The following is a 21,279-nucleotide window of genomic DNA, read 5'->3' as shown; positions in this document are numbered from 1 at the left end:
CTTTTTCCCCTGATCTGGACATACTTGCTTTGTCTGGTCAACTTTTTCCGTATTTTTCTTATTTAGTGGTCTTCCTTTGGTATTGAAAATTACCAACACAATTTCTTTCCTTCTCGTCCTTCCCTCCGTGTTTTACTCCTTCTTATGATTACTATCTCAACTTTAGTTATTTAATTTCCCTACCCACCAGTTACCCACTATGTACCCTAATCCTATACCACATTATTTACATTCATTCCGGAAACATGCATTCACCGTAGCCAAACTGCAATCCCACATACTTTTCCTCCAGTCCTGCTTAACCTTTGGAATTACCCCTAAAGGGCTTACCTTAAAAGTTCCCATCTCCGGGTGCAATTCCTCCTTCCACCAGTCTCTCCTGGACTTCCAGAACCTTCAATCATTAGCCCTTACCCAACTTGTCCTGAATCTCTACACTACTTCATGTAACCACCACTCCCAACAGCTCCTATCTCTCTTCAAAGTCCTCCACCTCTCAAACCCTTGCTTGGAGAACACACTGAGGAACATCATCCTAGAAGCCAGCTGCAAACTTGAGTTCCATGCCACACACCACCTGAAAAAACTATCCACAGTGCTAGTGCAACACCTAAGAAGTGGGGTCCCTCTCCCTATCCCTCACAAACACCAACCACAACAGAACCTTCATCAAACCCCCCTCATAGCCAACAAACCCAGCCTAGCCACCCTACTCAATCTCCCCATCCCAGCACATACCCCACACAGACCAAATATCAACTATAACCATAGTCAAATGCCACGTATCACCAGTCCCAATTCAGTCCTAAACCTCTCATCCAGATCCCTCTCTCCTCCAGAGACATCTGTTCTATCAAAAGGCTTAACCTTTAGCCCCACACCTAAATTCAACCACACTGCCCTGGTTAAAGATCTCCTCTCATTCACCCGGAACCTCAACTGGAAATATCACTTCACTACCCAAACACAGCCCCCAAGTACTAGACCCAGTGTTGAACCCTGTCTAGAACAGTTCCGACTGCCTTCTCAAAGGGATCCTCCTCCCCTCCCCCAAAACCATCCCTTGCAGACATTTCAGGAATTCCTCACATCCAGTGTTGCCTCCCAGTCCTTCTTGAAGAACATCCCGACAACCCCCAACATCACCCCAGCTGAATCCCGTGCCATTAAGGAGCTGAAAATAGACCGCTCTATTGTCATTTTCCCGGCGGATAAAGGCTCCACAACTGTCGTACTTGACTGTGTGGAGTATGTGGCAGAAGGACTGCGTCAACTCTCTGACACCTCAACCTACAAAGCTGTTACCCAGGATCCCATTCCCTCCATCCAGACTGAGCTGCAAAAAATCCTAAAAATCCAAGGTCCCTCACAAGGCCTCACAACGGCTTCCATAGACTTACTCACTCCACCTGAGCCACGTACCCCTACCTTCTACCTATTACCCAAAATCCACAAAGAGAACCATCCTGGCCGTCCCATTGTAGCAGGCTTCAAATCCCCAACCGAACGTATCTCAGCTCTGGTAGACCAGCACCTACAACCTATCACCCGCAGACTCCCATCCTACATCAAAGACACAAACCACTTCCTAGAACGCCTCAAATCCATTCCCACTCCTCTCCCACCTGAAACCTTTCTTGTCACCATAGATGCTACATCCCTTTACACAAACATCCCACATACCCATGGTCTCTCTGCCCTTGAGCACTACCTCTCCCAACGCCCACCCGAAGATCTTCCAAAAACCTCGTTCCTTATCACACTTACCAACTTCATCCTCACCCATAATTACTTCACTTTTGAAGGCCAGACCTACAAACAAATCAGGGGAACGGCCATGGGAACCAGGATGGCTCCCTCCTATGCCAACCTCTTCATGGGCCGCATGGAGGAGGCTTTCCTGAAGACCCAACAGCTGCTTCCCCTGGCCTGGTATAGGTTTATAGATGACATCTTTGTGGTCTGGACTCATGGTGAAGAAACACTCCTTAATTTCCTCCATAACCTCAACTCCTTTTCGAATCTGAATTTCACCTGGTCCTTCTCCAAAACCCAAGCCACCTTCCTGGATGTTGACCTTCATCTTGTTGAAGCTCACATCCACACCTCTGTCCATATCAAACCCACAAACAAACAACAGTACCTTCACTTTGATAGCTGCCATCCTTTCCACATCAAACGCTCCCTTCCCTACAGCCTAGGTATTCGTGGCAAACGTATCTGCTCCAGTGACGAATCCCTCAACAACTACACCAATAACCTGACCAGTGCTTTCCTCTCCCGCAACTATCCTGCAGACCTTGTCCACAAACAGATTTCCCGAGCAATACATTCCTCCCCGTCCAACAACAATGTTCCTACCCCCAGACCACACAGAAGCATCCCCCTTGTCACCCAATATTATCCTGGCCTCGAAAACATCAACAAATTACTCCGCCAGGGATATGACTTTCTCAAGTCAACCCCTGAAATGAGATCATCCCTTGACAAAATTCTCCCCACACCACCCAGAGTTGCCTTTCGTCGCCCCCCTAACCTCCGTAACATCCTTGTTAAACCCTACAATATTCCCAGACTACCTTCTCTACCCAGCGGTTCCTACCCCTGTAACCGACCCCGCTGCAAAACCTGCCCCATGCATCCCCCCACAACCACCTACTCCAGCCCCGCTACTGGTAAAACATACACAATTCAAGGCAGGGCTACGTGTGAAACTACACATGTCATTTATCAACTGACATGCCTGCACTGCACAGCCTTTTACATCGGCATGACAACAACCAAACTGGCTGAGCGCATGAACGGACACAGACGAACTGTCCGCCTAGGAGATGCCCAATACCCAGTAGCGGAGCATGCCCTCCAGCATAATTCTAGGGACCTAGGAACCTGCTACACCGTATGTGCCATTTGGCTTCTCCCACCCAACTCCAGTCCCTCTGAACTGCGGAGATGGGAACTTGCACTCCAACACATCCTTTCATCCCGCCATCCCCCTGGACTGAACCTACGTTAAACAACCTCACTCCCATTCACTCTTCAGTCTTCTCCTCTTTCCCTTTCCTCTTTAGCCATTCACGCATCTTTTCATCCTACATAGTTGTGTTTATCTTTATACTGTATACCTCTTTACTTCTGTATGCATCCTCTTTGGTTCGAAGCTGGCACAGTACTTACAGTAGAATATCTTTGGCTTCCCTCTGACAACCATGCCTCCATCCTTGCTACCCTCCCTGTTTACCTTTCCCTGTTGCTTCATAACCTGGGTTGTGAGTAACTGAATCCACTTTCCCTTCTTCCCTTCTTTCCCCTCTCTCCTCCCTGATGAAGGAACAAAGTTCCGAAAGCTAGGAATGTAAATTTTCAGTTCTGTTTTATGTGTATCTATCGGCTGTACTGAGCTGAGGTAAGTACTGGCCAGCCCCTCTATCTCTTTGTTAGTATTTGTTTCACATCTTATATGAGGTTTTCCATTAATTATTTAGATCACCTATATGGTCCACATCCTTCATTGTTTTGTCCCTTTTGTTAGCTATCACTTACGTCTGTCATCTTAACACTTTCTCTTCTTCAGTGTTTTATATATACAAAAATAAATATTTTCGTCACCAACTGTGCTAGTTTCATCTTCCTCCTATTATCTTGTTCCGTTTATAGTCCTCTTCTCTTTTTATTTATTTATTTATTCAACATTCCATAGTTTTAACGTTCGTTATTCGCTGTTTCCCAGCCAACAATCACTGCCAACAATCTCTTCCACACCTACCAGTATCATCCATTTCCGTCGATTTCTTGTTGCTGGCGATATTTTTGTGCCATTGGCTATCTTTCTCTGCCACAAGAAAAATTTTTTGGGACATTTCTGCCCCACCCGCGATCTTTTTTGCGGCACGCCCGATCGCTTTTGCGGCACGCGCGATCGCTTTTGCGGCACGCGCGATCGCTTTTGCGGCACGCGCGATCTTTTTTCGCCACTCGCTATCTCTGTTTTTGAGCTACGTGTGTTCTTTTTCCCCTGATCTGGACATACTTGCTTGGTCTGGTCAACTTTTTCCGTATTTTTCTTGTTTAGTGGTCTTCCTTTGGTATTGAACATTACCAACACAATTTCTTTCCTTCTCGTCCTTCCCTCCGTGTTTTACTCCTTCTTATGATTACTATCTCAACTTTAGTTATTTAATTTCCCTACCCACCAGTTACCCACTATGTACCCTAATCCTATACCACATTATTTACATTCATTCCGGAAACATGCATTCACCGTAGCCAAACTGCAATCCCACATACTTTTCCTCCAGTCCTGCTTAACCTTTGGAATTACCCCTAAAGGGCTTACCTTAAAAGTTCCCATCTCCGGGTGCAATTCCTCCTTCCACCAGTCTCTCCTGGACTTCCACAACCTTCAATCCTTAGCCCTTACGCAACTTGTCCTGAATCTCTACACTACTTCATGTAACCACCACTCCCAACAGCTCCTATCTCTCTTCAAAGTCCTCCACCTCTCAAACCCTTGCTTGGAGAACACACTGAGGAACATCATCCTAGAAGCCAGCTGCAAACTTGAGTTCCATGCCACACACCACCTGAAAAAACTATCCACAGTGCTAGTGCAACACCTAAGAAGTGGGGTCCCTCTCCCTATCCCTCACAAACACCAACCACAACAGAACCTTCATCAAACCCCCCTCATAGCCAACAAACCCAGCCTAGCCACCCTACTCAATCTCCCCATCCCAGCACATACCCCACACAGACCAAATATCAACTATAACCACAGTCAAATGCTACATATCACCAGTCCCAATTCAGTCCTAAACCTCTCATCCAGATCCCTCTCTCCTCCAGAGACATCTGTTCTATCAAAAGGCTTAACCTTTAGCCCCACACCTAAATTCAACCACACTGCCCTGGTTAAAGATCTCCTCTCATTCACCCGGAACCTCAACTGGAAATATCACTTCACTACCCAAACACAGCCCCCAAGTACTAGACCCAGTGTTGAACCCTGTCTATAACAGTTCCGACTGCCTTCTCAAGGGGATCCTCCTCCCCTCCCCCAAAACCATCCCTTGCAGACATTTCAGGAATTCCTCACATCCAGTGTTGCCTCCCAGTCCTTCTTGAAGAACATCCCGACAACTCCCAACATCACCCCAGCTGAATCCCGTGCCATTAAGGAGCTGAAAATAGACCGCTCTATTGTCGTCCTCCCGGCGGATAAAGGCTCCACAACTGTCGTACTTGACCGTGTGGAGTATGTGGCAGAAGGACTGCGTCAACTCTCTGACACCTCAACCTACAAAGCTGTTACCCAGGATCCCATTCCCTCCATCCAGACTGAGCTGCAAAAAATCCTAAAACTCCAAGGTCCCTCACAAGGCCTCACAACGGCTTCCATAGACTTACTCACTCCACCTGAGCCACGTACCCCTACCTTCTACCTATTACCCAAAATCCACAAAGAGAACCATCCTGGCCGTCCCATTGTAGCAGGCTTCAAATCCCCAACCGAACGTATCTCAGCTCTGGTAGACCAGCACCTACAACCTATCACCCGCAGACTCCCATCCTACATCAAAGACACAAACCACTTCCTAGAACGCCTCAAATCCATTCCCACTCCTCTCCCACCTGAAACCTTTCTTGTCACCATAGATGCTACATCCCTTTACACAAACATCCCACATACCCATGGTCTCTCTGCCCTTGAGCACTACCTCTCCCAACGCCCACCCGAAGATCTTCCAAAAACCTCGTTCCTTATCACACTTACCAACTTCATCCTCACCCATAATTACTTCACTTTTGAAGGCCAGACCTACAAACAAATCAGGGGAACGGCCATGGGAACCAGGATGGCTCCCTCCTATGCCAACCTCTTCATGGGCCGCATGGAGGAGGCTTTCCTGAAGACCCAACAGCTGCTTCCCCTGGCCTGGTATAGGTTTATAGATGACATCTTTGTGGTCTGGACTCATGGTGAAGAAACACTCCTTAATTTCCTCCATAACCTCAACTCCTTTTCGAATCTGAATTTCACCTGGTCCTTCTCCAAAACCCAAGCCACCTTCCTGGATGTTGACCTTCATCTTGTTGAAGCTCACATCCACACCTCTGTCCATATCAAACCCACAAACAAACAACAGTACCTTCACTTTGATAGCTGCCATCCTTTCCACATCAAACGCTCCCTTCCCTACAGCCTAGGTATTCGTGGCAAACGTATCTGCTTCAGTGACGAATCCCTCAACAACTGCACCAATAACCTGACCAGTGCTTTCCTCTCCCGCAACTATCCTGCAGACCTTGTCCACAAACAGATTTCCCGAGCAATACATTCCTCCCCGTCCAACAACAATGTTCCTACCCCCAGACCACACAGAAGCATCCCCCTTGTCACCCAATATTATCCTGGCCTCGAAAACATCAACAAATTACTCCGCCAGGGATATGACTTTCTCAAGTCAACCCCTGAAATGAGATCATCCCTTGACAAAATTCTCCCCACACCACCCAGAGTTGCCTTTCGTCGCCCCCCTAACCTCCGTAACATCCTTGTTAAACCCTACAATATTCCCAGACTACCTTCTCTACCCAGCGGTTCCTACCCCTGTAACCGACCCCGCTGCAAAACCTGCCCCATGCATCCCCCCACAACCACCTACTCCAGCCCCGCTACTGGTAAAACATACACAATTCAAGGCAGGGCTACGTGTGAAACTACACATGTCATTTATCAACTGACATGCCTGCACTGCACAGCCTTTTACATCGGCATGACAACAACCAAACTGGCTGAGCGCATGAACGGACACAGACGAACTGTCCGCCTAGGAGATGCCCAATACCCAGTAGCGGAGCATGCCCTCCAGCATAATTCTAGGGACCTAGGAACCTGCTACATCGTATGTGCCATTTGGCTTCTCCCACCCAACTCCAGTCCCTCTGAACTGCGGAGATGGGAACTTGCACTCCAACACATCCTTTCAACCCGCCATCCCCCTGGACTGAACCTACGTTAAACAACCTCACTCCCATTCACTCTTCAGTCTTCTCCTCTTTCCCTTTCCTCTTTAGCCATTCACGCATCTTTTCATCCTACATAGTTGTGTTTATCTTTATACTGTATACCTCTTTACTTCTGTATGCATCCTCTTTGGTTTGAAGCTGGCACAGTACTTACAGTAGAATATCTTTGGCTTCCCTCTGACAACCATGCCTCCATCCTTGCTACCCTCCCTGTTTACCTTTCCCTGTTGCTTCATAACGTGGGTTGTGAGTAACTGAATCCACTTTCCCTTCTTCCCTTTTTTCCCCTCTCTCCTCCCTGATGAAGGAACAAAGTTCCGAAAGCTAGGAATGTAAATTTTCAGTTCTGTTTTATCTGTATCTATCGGCTGTACTGAGCTGAGGTAAGTACTGGCCAACACCACATTTTTAATCTGTACCAGATAACTTGTGAGATATCAATTGCATTAATGTGTGTTTTCTTCACAAAACTTACGTAGACTTGTTAAGTCAAACCTACTCAGTTCAATAAGCCGTGTCCAAAATGGCTCGGAAAGAATGATGGAGATTATAATGTCTCCTTGTCTAACAACCTTCAGTCGTTTCAACCTACGCTTTGGTTTTCAGCAATTTTATTCTCACATTGCAGCCCCCCCTCCCCCCCCCCCCCCCCCCACACACACACACACACACATGCACAGGAGTTGTGTCGCGTCACTGGCTGCCTCCACAGGCACAACAGTTGCCGATGCACGTGGTTCTGATGCAGAATCGTGTCTTTCTCAACTCACAATGAAGTATTGACAAATCTATATTTGTTCATGATAGGAGGTCACATGTTATGACAGGTCGGTGTAGCAAGCACGTTATTATAAATGTTTTCATAGAAATAAAGTGGTGATGGCTAATAACTTGTAGTTCGCATATTTCTGTACTTCGTGGACCCGATGCCCACAATAATCCTGACAAATACCCAGGGAGACCCTCAGCCAAGATACAGACCTCATAAATGCCTTGTTGTTGTTGTTGTGGTCTTCAGTCCTGAGACTGGTTTCATGCAGCTCTCCATGCTACTCTATCCTGTGCAAGCTGCTTCATCTCCCAGTACCTACTGCAGCCTACATCCTTCTGAATCTGCTTAGTGTATTCATCTCTTGGTCTCCCTCTACGATTTTTACCCTCCACACTGCCCTCCAATACTAAATTGGTGATCCCTCGATGTCTCAGAACATGTCCTACCAACCGATCCCTTCTTCTAGTCAAGTTGTGCCATAAGCTCCTCTTCTCCCCAATTCTATTCAATACCTCCTCATTAGTTATGTCATCTACCCATCTAATCTTCAGCATTCTTCTGTAGCACCACATTTCGAAAGCTTCTATTCTCTTCTTGTCCAAACTATTTGTTGTCCATGTTTCACTTCTATACATGGCTACACTCCATACAAATACTTTCAGAAACGACTTCCTGACACTTAAATCTACACTCGATGTTAACAAATTTTTTCTTCTTCAGAAACGCTTTCGTTGCCATTGCCAGTCTACATTTTATATCCTCTCTACTTTGACCATCATCAGTTATTTTGCTCCCCAAATAGTAAAACTCCTTCACTACTTTAAGTGTCTTATTTCCTGATCTAATTCTCTCAGCATCACCCAACTTATTTCGACTACATTCCATTATCCTCATTTTGCTTTTGTTGATGTTCATCTTATACTATCCTTTCAAGACACTGTCCATTCTGTTCAACTGCTCTCCCAAGTCCTTTGCTGTCTCTGACAGAATTACAATGTCATCAGGAACCTCAAAGTTTTTATTTCTTCTCCATGGATGCCTTATAAAGGTGAAATTACTACTATTAATGATCCTTCCTTCCCATCAACATCAGAACCACTGGTTTTGAAAGTTAACATTTGTGCTGATATGCCCCCCCACCCCCCCTATTTTTGTGCTTGTGTTTGTTATTGTTTGGTTTTCCTATCTGTTCACTTCTGGTTTCGCACGGGACAGCACTTCGATTGTGGGTGCTAAAATAGACTGCCACAGTGTGTTGACAAATTCTCTGTCCTGCCAGTCGGAGATACTATTCAGGAGTGAACTGTCGACATATTGCTATTCCACAGGGTCTCGAGGCACTGCAACTCGTAGAACTGTAAGAGCGGCAGGACCGAGCGGGAGGCGATGCGTTTCTTCCGCAGTGCCCGAAACCTGCGTAAAGTACACAAGTGGTGCACCGTCAGCCCCCACGTCATCGACGTGCTCTGCGACAAATGCCGGAGACTCGCAGATCTCCGCCTGCACGCCGCCCAGAAGCTCGGCTATTCGGTAAGTGTTACATTCTTTTTATTAAAAGATGGGAAATCCGGGATTGAGTAATGACAAGATTGCTATTGATAGATTGCTATTCACCGTATAACGGAGATGCTGAGTCTCAGATAAAACAAAAAGTGCTGAACAAGTAAACTTACGGCTGAAAGGCCTCCTTCTGGATTACACACACACACACACACACACACACACACACACACACACACACACACACACACACACACCGCACATGCACGCATGCAAATAGAACTCACATACATGCCCACTGTCTCAGGCTGCCGAGGCCAGATTGTGAGCAACTGCATGTAATGGGAGAAACAATCTGGGTAGAGGGGGTGAGGATGAGACTGGATGGGAGGGATAGCACGTAGAGGTGGGGGACACTATAAAGTGCTGCTTGTGGGAACATACAGGAATGAGGAGGGGAGATGGCAGGGCAGCTAGGTGCAGCCGGGGTGTTAGACAGAGAGCGGGGAGTTGGGGAGAGGGGGGTGCGGGAAAGGAGAGAAGTAAAAGGACTGTGGGTGCATTGGTGGAATCGAAGGCTGTGTAGTGCTGGAGTGGGGACAGAGAATAGGATAGGTGGGTTAAAGACAATTATCGACAGAGGTTGTGGCGAGGAGAGTTACGAGAACATAGGATATATTGCGAGAGTTCCCAGCTGTGCAGTTCAGAAAAAGCTGGTGGTGGTAGGAAGGAACCAAGTGGCACAGGCTGTGAAGCAGTCATTAAAATGAAGAATGTCGTGTCGGACAGCACGCTCGGCAACTCTGTACCACCTCTACAAAAACCTCCGAACGTCCCACACGTCGCCTCGTAGCTGAGAAACCCTGTCTTGCTAATGTTGTACTTTTACCCCGCCCTCAAAAACTCCCTTCCACCACCGTCCGGAATTCAGAACCTAAATAGACCCGAAACACAGTCGTGATCTTTCCTCCGAAAGACTTAGCCCCAGAAAGTCCTTTCTGAAGGACTTACCTCTTGCCTGGTTCCAAAGTTCAGTCCTGCTGGACTTTTTAAGGAACTTCTCTCCTTCTCCTGGTCTCTGCAGTGGAAAAAATTGTTTGCTACCGACCCTACCCACCAGACTCGACCAAAGACTAATGTCGGACCTGGCCGACTCAGTTCCCTCCCATTGCCCCCAACTCACCCCCTGTTAACTTCCCAGAATTTCTTAAGCTCGGACCTCGCTTCACCGTCATTCCCCAAATTCCTCGATGTGTAAACTAACTTTCCATCTGGAGAAAGAACTCAATCCACCATGTAAAAACTGATCCTGACCTTGCAAGCCTACCTGCTGACAAAGGCTCCACCACTGTGGCTTTGAACTGCAAGGATTACGTGGCAGAAGGGCTCCACCAGCTGTCTGATTTGTTCATCCACAAACCGTCCCACATTGACCCCGTTCTAGAAATCTAGCAGGGTCTCCAGACTCTCCTCAAATCTTGCACAACCTCTCCCCAGAGTCTCAGTCTCTCTCTCTCTCTCTCTCTCTCCCTCCCTCCCTCCCTCCCTCCCTCCCTCCCTCCCTCCCTCCCTCCCTCCTCCTCCTGCTCCTCCTCCTCCCTCCTCCTCCTCCTCCTCCGACCCCCCCCCCCACCACTCCCCCACTCACTGCACTCCTACTTTCTATATGCTCCACGAACTGAACCACCCACCGTTACTGTGCCCCCACTGAGAGAATCTCTGCTGTTGTAGAACAACACCCTCAGCCTATTACTTACAACCTACACTCCTATCTTAAAGACACCGACCATTTTCTCCTCAGACTCTCCACAGTTCCTTTACTGCACGGTGCCTGCTCGTCACTATTGGTGCCCCCTCCCATTACACTAACATTCCCGATGCCCACAGCGTAGCCAATACTGAATGCTACACCTGAAAAATTCCAGATCTACAACCTCCTTCCTGTCACCCTGACCAACTTTCATCTGGTACTCCTCAACCCGACAAGCCACCTTCCTCGATATTGTCCTCCACCTCGAGCGCTGCTACTTCGGCACCTCTAACCACACGGAACTTACTGGCCACGAGCAGTACCTCCACTTAGGCACAGCTGACACCCGTTCCGTACAGAGAAACCCCTGTCCCCTTTGAACAGCCCAGCCACTCCCGGCCGTCGCATCTGTAGTGACGAGCAGTGCCTCCCGCTGACGCCTTCACGGACCGACCTCTTGCAGAAACAGATATCCCGTGCCTTATTTCTCCGGTCAGTCGCCACCTTCCGGAGTCCCACTGTCCGACCGCAGAGGACCGTTCCTCTCGTGACTCGGTGCTGCCCACGACCGGAGCAACTGAATTGCATTCTCTGCCGGGGTTTCGGCTACCTCTCGCCGTGCCCCGAGCTGAGGAACATCTTGCCCACTATCCCTCCCAAGCTGGTATTCCGCTGTCCACCGAATGTACGCGATATCCTCGTCCGTCCCTAGATGGCCTCTGCTCCCTACCCTACGCCTCTAGCTCGTATCTGTGTAAAAAAAAAACGAGATGTGAGACCTGTTCCGTATGTTCTTCCATCACCATCTACGTACTGAGATGGTGGCGCCGCGTATAGACGTACTACTCGACAGATCCGCGGAAAATTAGAGTTTTTAAATCCTGTGTGTGTAAAATGTAGTAAGAAGGTGAGAAATGGTGTTAAATTATGCCCACGGTCCCAAAAATGGATCCGTCGACAATGTTTAAATACTTTAGAAGAAAGAAATGCGACTACGCCTCTAGCTCGTATCTGTGTAAAAAAAAACGAGATGTGAGACCTGTTCCGTATGTTCTTCCATCACCATCTACGTACTGAGATGGTGGCGCCGCGTATAGACGTACTACTCGACAGATCCGCGGAAAATTAGAGTTTTTAAATCCTGTGTGTGTAAAATGTAGTAAGAAGGTGAGAAATGGTGTTAAATTATGCCCACGGTCCCAAAAATGGATCCGTCGACAATGTTTAAATACTTTAGAAGAAAGAAATGCGACTTGCGACTGTGGGAATGTGCACTGTAGTTATCGTGATTTATTGTTTTTGCGAAAGGAATATCGAGAAGGCTGTGTGACTGCTTCATTAAAATACGATCTTGTCAGCCAAACTGTACGTACAAAGCTTGAAAAAGTGATAGGAGTCAATACAGAGTGTAGTGACACTTTTGTAAATGGGCCAAATGATAACTTCATATGGCCTAAAAAGTTCCCTCGTGTTAACCGTAAAGAGAAAAACTTCAGTCTCCCAGTGGCAAAAAACCTGTGACGAGTCTAAAAGATGTGAAAATAGCGAAAGAAACAAAGTACTTTCACCAAATGCAGAGTTTAAAAACCAGTCGAGTACGAAGTCTTGTAATAACGAGCGAGGAAGTACCGGTACTATAATTTTCAGTGAACATACGTATTGTGAGAACGTGACGAACACAAGTAAGAAGAACAAAGAAGATATTTACATGCTCTCAGACAGTCATGGAGAGGGCTTAGCTGGTATCATGTGTAACACGCAAACTGTGTTTAAAGTTAGTGGAATGACAAAACCAGGGGCTCCCTTGAGTGAAATTCTAAAACACTGTGAGCATTTTTTGGAGCCCGGAAGAAACTGTTTAATAATTGGGGGTGCTAATGACGTTTATAGGAATGAGGGTAAACTTCCCACAAGAGCACTAAGAAGCACTCTACAGAAAATTACAAATGTGAACTTCTATACTGCAAGTATACCACAAAGACACAATCTGATGTAAAAATCTTGTGTCAACAAAGAAATCGCTGTTACTAATAGAAAATTTGAAAAAATATGCCGAAGCTTCCCGAATGCCACACATGTGAATGTACTGTCTTCAGAAAGAAGTCATTTTACCAGCTACACAGAAATAAACTTGGAAAAGCATTCATTAGTCGAGAAATACTTAATGCAGTGTTAGCAGTTGAAGACAAGAATATCCGTACCATACCACTACCACCACCCATCACAGCAACTGAAATTCTCTAACATAAAAATGAAACTAATTCACCGGCAACAGATCCAGCACTAGAATCTTCACTTGCCACAAAAGTAGCTGAGGCAAATAAAGCCTCCACAACAGCTCCAACAGTATCAGAAACAGCTACAGACTATACAGCAGCATCACTAGCAAGAAATGTGCTTACGGCCAGCGAGTCGCATCAAAGTTGCGACACATACAGAAGAAAGAAAGACGAGATGCATGAAACCTCTGTCCCTAAGGGATTTTTGGTACCCAGCCTCAATATGAAGAAACCGTTGACACTGGACAATACAAGGAAGAGGTCCTCTCAACCAAGTTGCAACATCTTAAAATTACTTAGCCTTAATATACAGTGTCTCAAAAATAAAATTCTAGATCTCGAGATTGAGGCCAGTGAATATTGTGTTGATTGCATTTGTAATCAAGAGCACTGGTGCAAAAATTATGAATTAGAATACATTAATATTTCCCCGTATACCTTGGTTGATCATTTTTATAGGAAGGAAGCCAAGAATGGGGGTGTCTGCATTTATGTAAAATCAGATATTAAAGTGAAAAACAGACCCGAAGCTGAACTCCTGAGCATAGAAAAACATTTTGAGGCAACAGCAGTGCAAATGAGTGTAAAAAATAGGAAAATAACAGTCATGTCAGTGTATAGATCACCATGTGATGACCCAGAATTTTTTTAAGTAGACTCAAGAACTGCTGAGCTTCTTACATGATGAGAAGACATCAGTAATTGTATGTGGGGACTTCAATGTCAATATGTTGGTAGGTAGTTCATTTAAAATTAAATTCCTCAATATTTCACATAGTTTCAACCTATATTCTAACATAAACAGTCCTACAAGGGTAACAAACACTTCAAAAAAGTTTCATAGATAATATAATTTCAAATATAGAAAGCCCAGATACAGAAGTTTTGAATATTGACCTAGGAATATCTGATCATAATGCACTTATTATTAAAGTGCTCACAGTTCCAATACATACAAAAACAGTACATCACATGTATAAGAGAATTTTCTCTCCCGAAAACTGCAGCCAGTTTGGTATCACACTGACTAACCAATCTAGGGCAGAAGTATTGTCACAAACTGATACAGATGCTCTCTCTCTTTTCATGGCAGATTTTGAGATGTGCTTTTCAAAAAGATTAGTTAAAATCAACTCATCTAGCCATACACACACAAATTCTTGGTTCACGTCTGGCATTAAAAACTCTTCCAAGACTATGAAAAGACTAAACACTGAAATGAAAACCAATACCGACATTACTTTTAAAAAAATATGTTAGTAACTACAAAAAGGCATATAGAAGGATAATTAATCTAGCAAAAGTATTAAGTAATGATAGACTAATAAGGAAGTCAGACAATAAATCAAGGACCACATGGGAAATTGTTAAAAGAGAAATAGGAAAAAGCTCTAAAGACCAGGATATTGTACTTAAATCTAGTGATAACATTGAAATAAAGAAGGAAGTCTTGCCCAATTACATTAACAACTACTTTCTAAGTGTACCTGACAAATTAAGCAAGAGCCTTACCAAACAACAGCACCAAAAGTAGTCAGTAGCATGATAAGAAGTCCCGCTAATACATATGAAATATTGAAAGTAATTAACAGTATGAAATCTAAAATGTCTGCAGGACTGGATGAAGTGTCAGTGACAATAATAGAAAAAGTCGGCTCACAAATCTTGGAACCACTGGTAGATATTGTCAATTTATCATTCAGTGAAGGTGAGTTCCCCAAAAGGCTGAAAATTTCTAAGGTTAAACCATTATTCAAAAATGAGGATACGCATAAGATAGTGGCCCCCTATTATTCCTAATCTATATAAATGACATTGAAAGGCCGAACAGATCATCAAAAATTATGTTATTTGCAGATGATACAAGCATAATTATAAGTGATGACAGCAAATCCTTGTTCAGTACAGCTGAAAAAGTTGTGAAGAGGGTGCAACAGTGGTTTTATGTAATAAGACAGACAGAAAGTCCGCTGTACAAAATTTTTGGGCATGTACATTGATCAACACTTGAGCTGGAAAGCCCGTGTCACATACATATCCAAACAAATTCAGTTCAGCATGTTTTGCACTGAGAATAATTTCCAGAGTTTGCAGTGCAGAGTGTACAAGATTAGTGTATATGGCGTATTTCGATTCTATTATATCCTATGGAATAACATTGTGGGTACAACTAAATGTCTCTTGAGAGAGGTTTTTAAATTACAGAAAAGGGCCATTAGAATTATTAGACACAGCTCTCCACAAACACACTGCAATCCCTTGTTCATGCCGCTAAACATACTTACAGTACCATCTTTGCACATATTAAAAAGCATACTGCATACAAGAACACACTCGAGTAGTTTACGTGTAAATTCAGATCTTCATGACTACAATACACATATCTGTAAGAATCTGCATGTAGAAAGAACAAGGAAAACAAAAACTCAAAAACATGTGAGCCGCTGTGGATTAAATTACGGTGAGGCAAGGTTCAAGCTTAAGAAATTGTGGGAAGTTAACAGGGGGTGCTCTATAATGCTCTGCCACACTGCATCAGGGGAACAGAAGATGAAGGAAAATTTAAGTCGGAATTAAAAAAGTATCTGCTAAATAAATGTTTTTATAGCATAGAGGAATATTTCGAATCCTTAAGTCACTAACTGATAGTTGTATTGTCAATATCATGTTGTTCTCATTGTCAATTCCATGTCTCCTTTATACTCTTTTAACTCTAAATTATGTGCAATATGTTTTCGAAAATGTACTAAATATATATAAATTCATCACATATGGTACATGTTAAAGGAGCATGTTTTAATTTTCAACATATTATACAATGTTAATTTTATGTGTTTGATAGAAATTTGTAATATTCTGCTGTGCATATCCTGGACAGTATTATGACATTTCCTATATCATGTAAATGATGCAAAGGATGATAATAAATGAAATTACGGTCACAAGCATTACCTAATCCCATCGAAGGCAGGGCTACCTGTGAAACCGATCGTGTGATTTATGAGCTAAGTCGCAACCACTGTGCTGCTTTCTAAGTAGGCACGACAACTGTCAGGCTGTCTGTGTGCACGAACCACTAGCGGCAAACTGTGGCCGAGAAACGGCTGGACCCCACAGTTGCTGAGTAGGCTGCTCTTCAGGACATTCTCCATTTTAATTACTGCTTCACTGCTTGTGCCATCTGGATCTTTCCTAACATGTGTCCTTCCTAACAGTACCAGTTTCTCTGAATTTTGCAGGTGGTAACTCTCCCTGCAATACATCCCGAGTACCAATAACCCTCCCAGGCTGAAGCTTCATTAGTTATTGTCCATTGTCCTTCACCCGCCTGTCCCCTTCCTCATTACCCCTCAGCACTGCACTTCTTCCTTTTCCACTCTCCTTTCCCACCCCCTGCCCCTTCTCTAATCTGCCGACTGCACCTAGTTGCCCTACCCTCTCCCCACTCTAGTACCTCCCGCTGTGGAAGTCGAACACGCACCAGAACAAATGGACGTGGTCAGCCCGTAGAGGACTCCACGTCCGCGGCGGCTATTCCGCGCAGCGGCTCTCGCGCAGCAAGGGTACCACCGCAGACAGCGGCCAATAGCCGCTCTCTCCGGTTTCGTATACAGGTACCCGCTCTGCCCTAGTCCGGCCAGTCTGGTACTCACTCTGGATTTCGTTTCTCTCTCGGCAGTACTGCGTTCTGGTCATTGCTCGTTGTTGACATTTGCCTGGCTCTGGTTCTGAGTGGATTTACTGTCGGTGTTTGGTGTTGTGGTTTCTACAAGCCCCCGTTGTTTATCTCTTCCTCGTTGTGTCGGTCATAGTCGGTCGTGGTCGGTTGTTGTCGGTTGTCGTTGGTCTGTCGTCCGACTCGTCCTCGTGTTTACCCGGTGTTGCGTGCTCCACCGCCGGCGGCTTCCCCACCTGGCGGCTCCGATCTGCAGCCGAAGGCGTTCCCGCAGTTGGTTTTGGTTACTACACCCAGCCTGTCCCTTATGCTCCCACAAGCAGGACTCTACCGTCCCCCACTTCTATCCTGCCATCCCTTCCCATTCCTGCCCCCAGCTTACTCCCACCACCCAGATTTTCTCCCATCTTGCACAGCAGTAGCTTGCACCCTGGCCCGAGCAGCTCGAGACGGCGGTTGCGTGCGAGTGAGTTGCGTGCGGGTGCGTGGGATGGATGAGTGTGGGAGTTGGGTGTACTTCAGAAGGGGTCAGTGAACTGGCAGCCACCAAGTCTTGTTTGCTCAGACTGTTAGCTTTCTCTTCACCTTTCCATCACTTTTCCTGTGCTTGCAAATACTCACATTGGGTATTAGGAGCCGAAATAACCAGCTTGGCATTGCTTCTGTATAAATAGGTTGCAGTGTTGTTTTGTGGATGAAACAGTTTCTGGTTGGCTTATTAGAGATATCTGTGGCATTGTTTTTTGCTTGCTTTAATTGAAACTGCTGAAATCCGTATCACTAAATGGCTGACACGATAATGGTCCCCATTGCAGATTGGCTGCGTAATAGCCTACAGGGGCAACAAACAATTGATTTTCGGTACTTCATATAATTACTGTCTGACCTTAAAAGAAAATGCTGTCATAATATACCCATTGAGAGGTATAATCCTAAGTCAAAGATTTAATGTAATAAAACAAGTATTACAGTTCAAAATTGTGCACATCTTGAGGCTGCATAACACACAGCACACAAATTACCCAGACTGTATACTTACACACACACACACACACACACACATACACACACACACGCACACGCACACAAAATAATGAAAGGAAAAAATTTCATCACTTATCACATTTTCACTGTTCATGCAGTGAAACATCCACATCAGGCATTACTCTATTACTTCTTCACTACTAACTCTATTTTCAACATGTTTTGCAGACAGTATCCACACATAGCACAGATAGATTAGGAGATATGGTTGTTGATGTCTTCAGTCTGAAGATTGGTTGATGCAGCTCTTCACACTACAGTTATTCTGTCCTGTGCAGGCTCCGTCATTTCGAAATAACTGCAATATACAGGGTGTACATAAAGCCCAAAAACACTTCAAATAATTTATTGCACAAGAACTAAACATTGTACAGGTATCATACATATGTAATTTTGAAGAGAAAACCTGAAAGTTTTTTTCACATATACCGCCACAGCATAGTTGGGTAATTTGCCGATAGTTGGCACTAGTCGCAAATGTGGTGAGTTGAGGTGCAGAGCAAGCTTTCTTTGTGTCGGAGTTCGACATAAACGAGTGTGCTACAGCTGTTCGACAGATGTTTAGAACCGAGTACAGTAAGAAGCCACCGACAAGGAAGGCTATTTACCGCTGGCACAGCAAATTCGTTAAGACGGATTTCTTGTGCCCGGCAAGACGAGCGGATGTCCCAGTGTGGGTGAAGTGAATGTGGAGCACATACGAGGGACATTCGTAAGCAGTCCAAAGAAATTGGTAGGTCACGCATCCCGTGAACTCGAAATGGCTCCGATGACAGTGCGGAAAGTCCTGCGACAGAAGCTGTCTGTGAAACCGTTCAAATTGGAGTTAGTGCAGAAGCTCAATGGCGACAACAAAGATGAGCATTTTGAGTTTTGTTCACAGTTGCAACAACTGAATGAGAATGCGGATGGCATTGTTGATCGCTAAATTTTTAGCGGTGAAGCTACTTTTCACACTGATGGGAAAGTGAACAGGCATAACTGTCGAATCTGGGCTACAAAGCATCCACACAAAGGCATTGAATTTGAGCGTGATTCCCCAAAGGTAAGTGTTTTTTTGTGCCTCGTCATGTCGAAAACTGTACGGGTGATTCTTCTGGTCGAGAGCACTGTCACTGGACATTCCTACCCGGACATGTTGCAGCGATGGCTGATGCCTCGAATGCAATCGGACTTTCCGTTCATCTTTCAGCAGGACGGGGCTCCACCCCATTTTCGTCGTGAAGTTCGTGGGTACCCGAACACGGAGCTATCGCATCGATGGATCGGCCGTGCTACAGAAGGGGACAGCTGTTTCACGAAATGGCCTCCCTGATCGCCAGATCTCACTCCGTGTGACTTTTTTGTGTGGGGACCATTAAAGACCTGGTGTATGTACCTCCTTTATCACGTGATGTAGCAGAGCTCTGGGAGAGAATACGGGAAGCGACTGCCACAGTCGACTATGCCGTGCTGGGACGGGTACGGCAAGAATTTGATAACCACTCGTGGTTTGCACATCGAATTTTTGTACAAAAAACTTTCATAGTTTCTCTTCAAAATGCAATATGTATGACATCTGTACAATGTTTAGTTCTTGCACAATAAATAATTGAAAGTATTCCTGGACTTTATGTACACTCTGTATGTGCCTTTGACATCTACACGATTACTCTGCAATTCACAATTAAGTGCCTGGCAGAGAGAACATAGATCCACACTTAGGCTACCACTCTACCATTCCACTCTTGAAGAGCGTGCAGGAATAACAAACCTAAATCTTTCTGTGTGAACTCTGCTTTCTCTTATTTTATTATGATTTTACCCCCAGTAGTTCCCTCCAGTAATAAACTGGTAATTGCTTGATTTTTCAGAATGTGTCCTGTCAACCATTGAGCTCTTTTAGTCAAGTTATGCCACAGATTTCTTTTTTCCCCAGTTCTGTTCAGTACCTTTTCGTTAATTATATGATCTATCCGTCTAATCTTTGGCAATCTTCTGTAGCACCACATTTCAACTTCCTGACACTTATATCCATGTTTCATGTCAACAAATTTCTCTTCTTAAAAAACTCTGTTCCTGCTATTACCAGTCTACAGTTTATATCCTCTCTACTTAAGCCCTCATCAGCAAAACTCATCTATTACTTTTAGTGTCTCGTTTCTGAATCTAATTCCCTCGGTATCCCCTGATTTAATTTGACTACATTCCATTACCTTTGTTTTACTTTGTATCCTATCTTCTCTTTATAAGACACTATCCACTCGGTTCAACTGCTCTTCCAAGTTCTTTGTTGCCTGACAGAATTACAATGTCGTCGGCAAGCCTCAAAGTTTTTATTTCTTCTCTCTGAACTTTAATTCCTACTCCAATTTTTTCTGTAGTTTTGTTTACTGATCATTTAGTGTAGAGACTGAATAACATCGGGGATAGGCTAAAACCCTGTCTCACTCCCTTCCTTTTCGTGCCCCTCAACTCGTAACTGCCACCTGGTGTCTGTACAAGTTGTATACAACCTTTTGGTCCTGACACGTTACATGTGCTACCTTCGGAACTAAAGAATGTATCCCGCTTAACATTGTCAAAAGCTGTCTGCAACCCTACAAAATCTATAAGAGTAAGCTTGCCTTTCCTTAATCTATCTTCTAAGGTAAGTCATAGGGTCAGTATTGCCTCGGGTGTCCCTACATTTCTCTGAAATCCAAAAATATGTTCCCCGAGGTTGAGTGCTACCAGTTTTTTGATTCACCTGAAAAGAATTTGTGCTATTATTTTGGAACCAGAACTTATGAAACTGTTAGTTTGGTAATATTCAGACCTGTCAGCATTTGATTTCTTTTGGAATAGGAATTATGATATTCGTCTTCAAGTCTGAGGGTACTTTACCTGTCTCATATATCTTACATACCAGGATATCATTAGTTCAGAGGGAATGTTGTCTATTCTAGGGGCCTCGTTTCGACTCTCGCAGTATTGTATCGTATCTCCCATCTCGTCTTCATCTGTATCCTCTTGCTTTACCATAATATTGCCTTCAAGTCCATTTCCCTTGTGTACACCTTTTGCATACTCCCTCCACCAGTCACCTTTCCCTTCTTGCTTAGGACTAGTTTTCCATCTGGCCTCTTGTTATTTGTACAGATGCTTTCCTTTTCTGAAAATGTCTCTCTAACTTTCCTTCAGGTGGTATCTATCTTTCACTGGGTTATATATACTTCTGTATCCTATGTCTTCAAACCACTCCTGCTTA

At 44.8% G+C, this 21,279-nt stretch overlaps 1 protein-coding gene across 5 annotated transcripts in view; it reads left to right on the top strand.

Moving 5' to 3' along the window:
• LOC126442619 (uncharacterized) overlaps nt 1-21,279 on the top strand; it is a 140,050-nt gene that overhangs the window by 71,675 nt on the left and 47,096 nt on the right. For 4 of the 5 annotated variants that reach the window (XM_050090704.1, XM_050090702.1, XM_050090703.1 and 1 more), the window contains exon 3: nt 9,130-9,331. In XM_050090704.1, the coding sequence (XP_049946661.1) occupies nt 9,188-9,331 (144 nt within the window). In that variant the 5' untranslated portion in view covers nt 9,130-9,187. Of the gene's footprint in view, nt 1-9,129; nt 9,332-21,279 lie in introns of those variants that run through there. The other variant, XM_050090705.1, reaches the window with a different exon arrangement.

Source organism: Schistocerca serialis, unplaced genomic scaffold (assembly GCF_023864345.2).
Source record: "Schistocerca serialis cubense isolate TAMUIC-IGC-003099 unplaced genomic scaffold, iqSchSeri2.2 HiC_scaffold_1393, whole genome shotgun sequence".
In the NCBI taxonomy this organism is placed as follows: domain Eukaryota; kingdom Metazoa; phylum Arthropoda; class Insecta; order Orthoptera; family Acrididae; genus Schistocerca; species Schistocerca serialis.
Note: the sequence above shows the minus strand (reverse complement) of the source record. Positions and strands in the feature narration are given on the sequence as shown.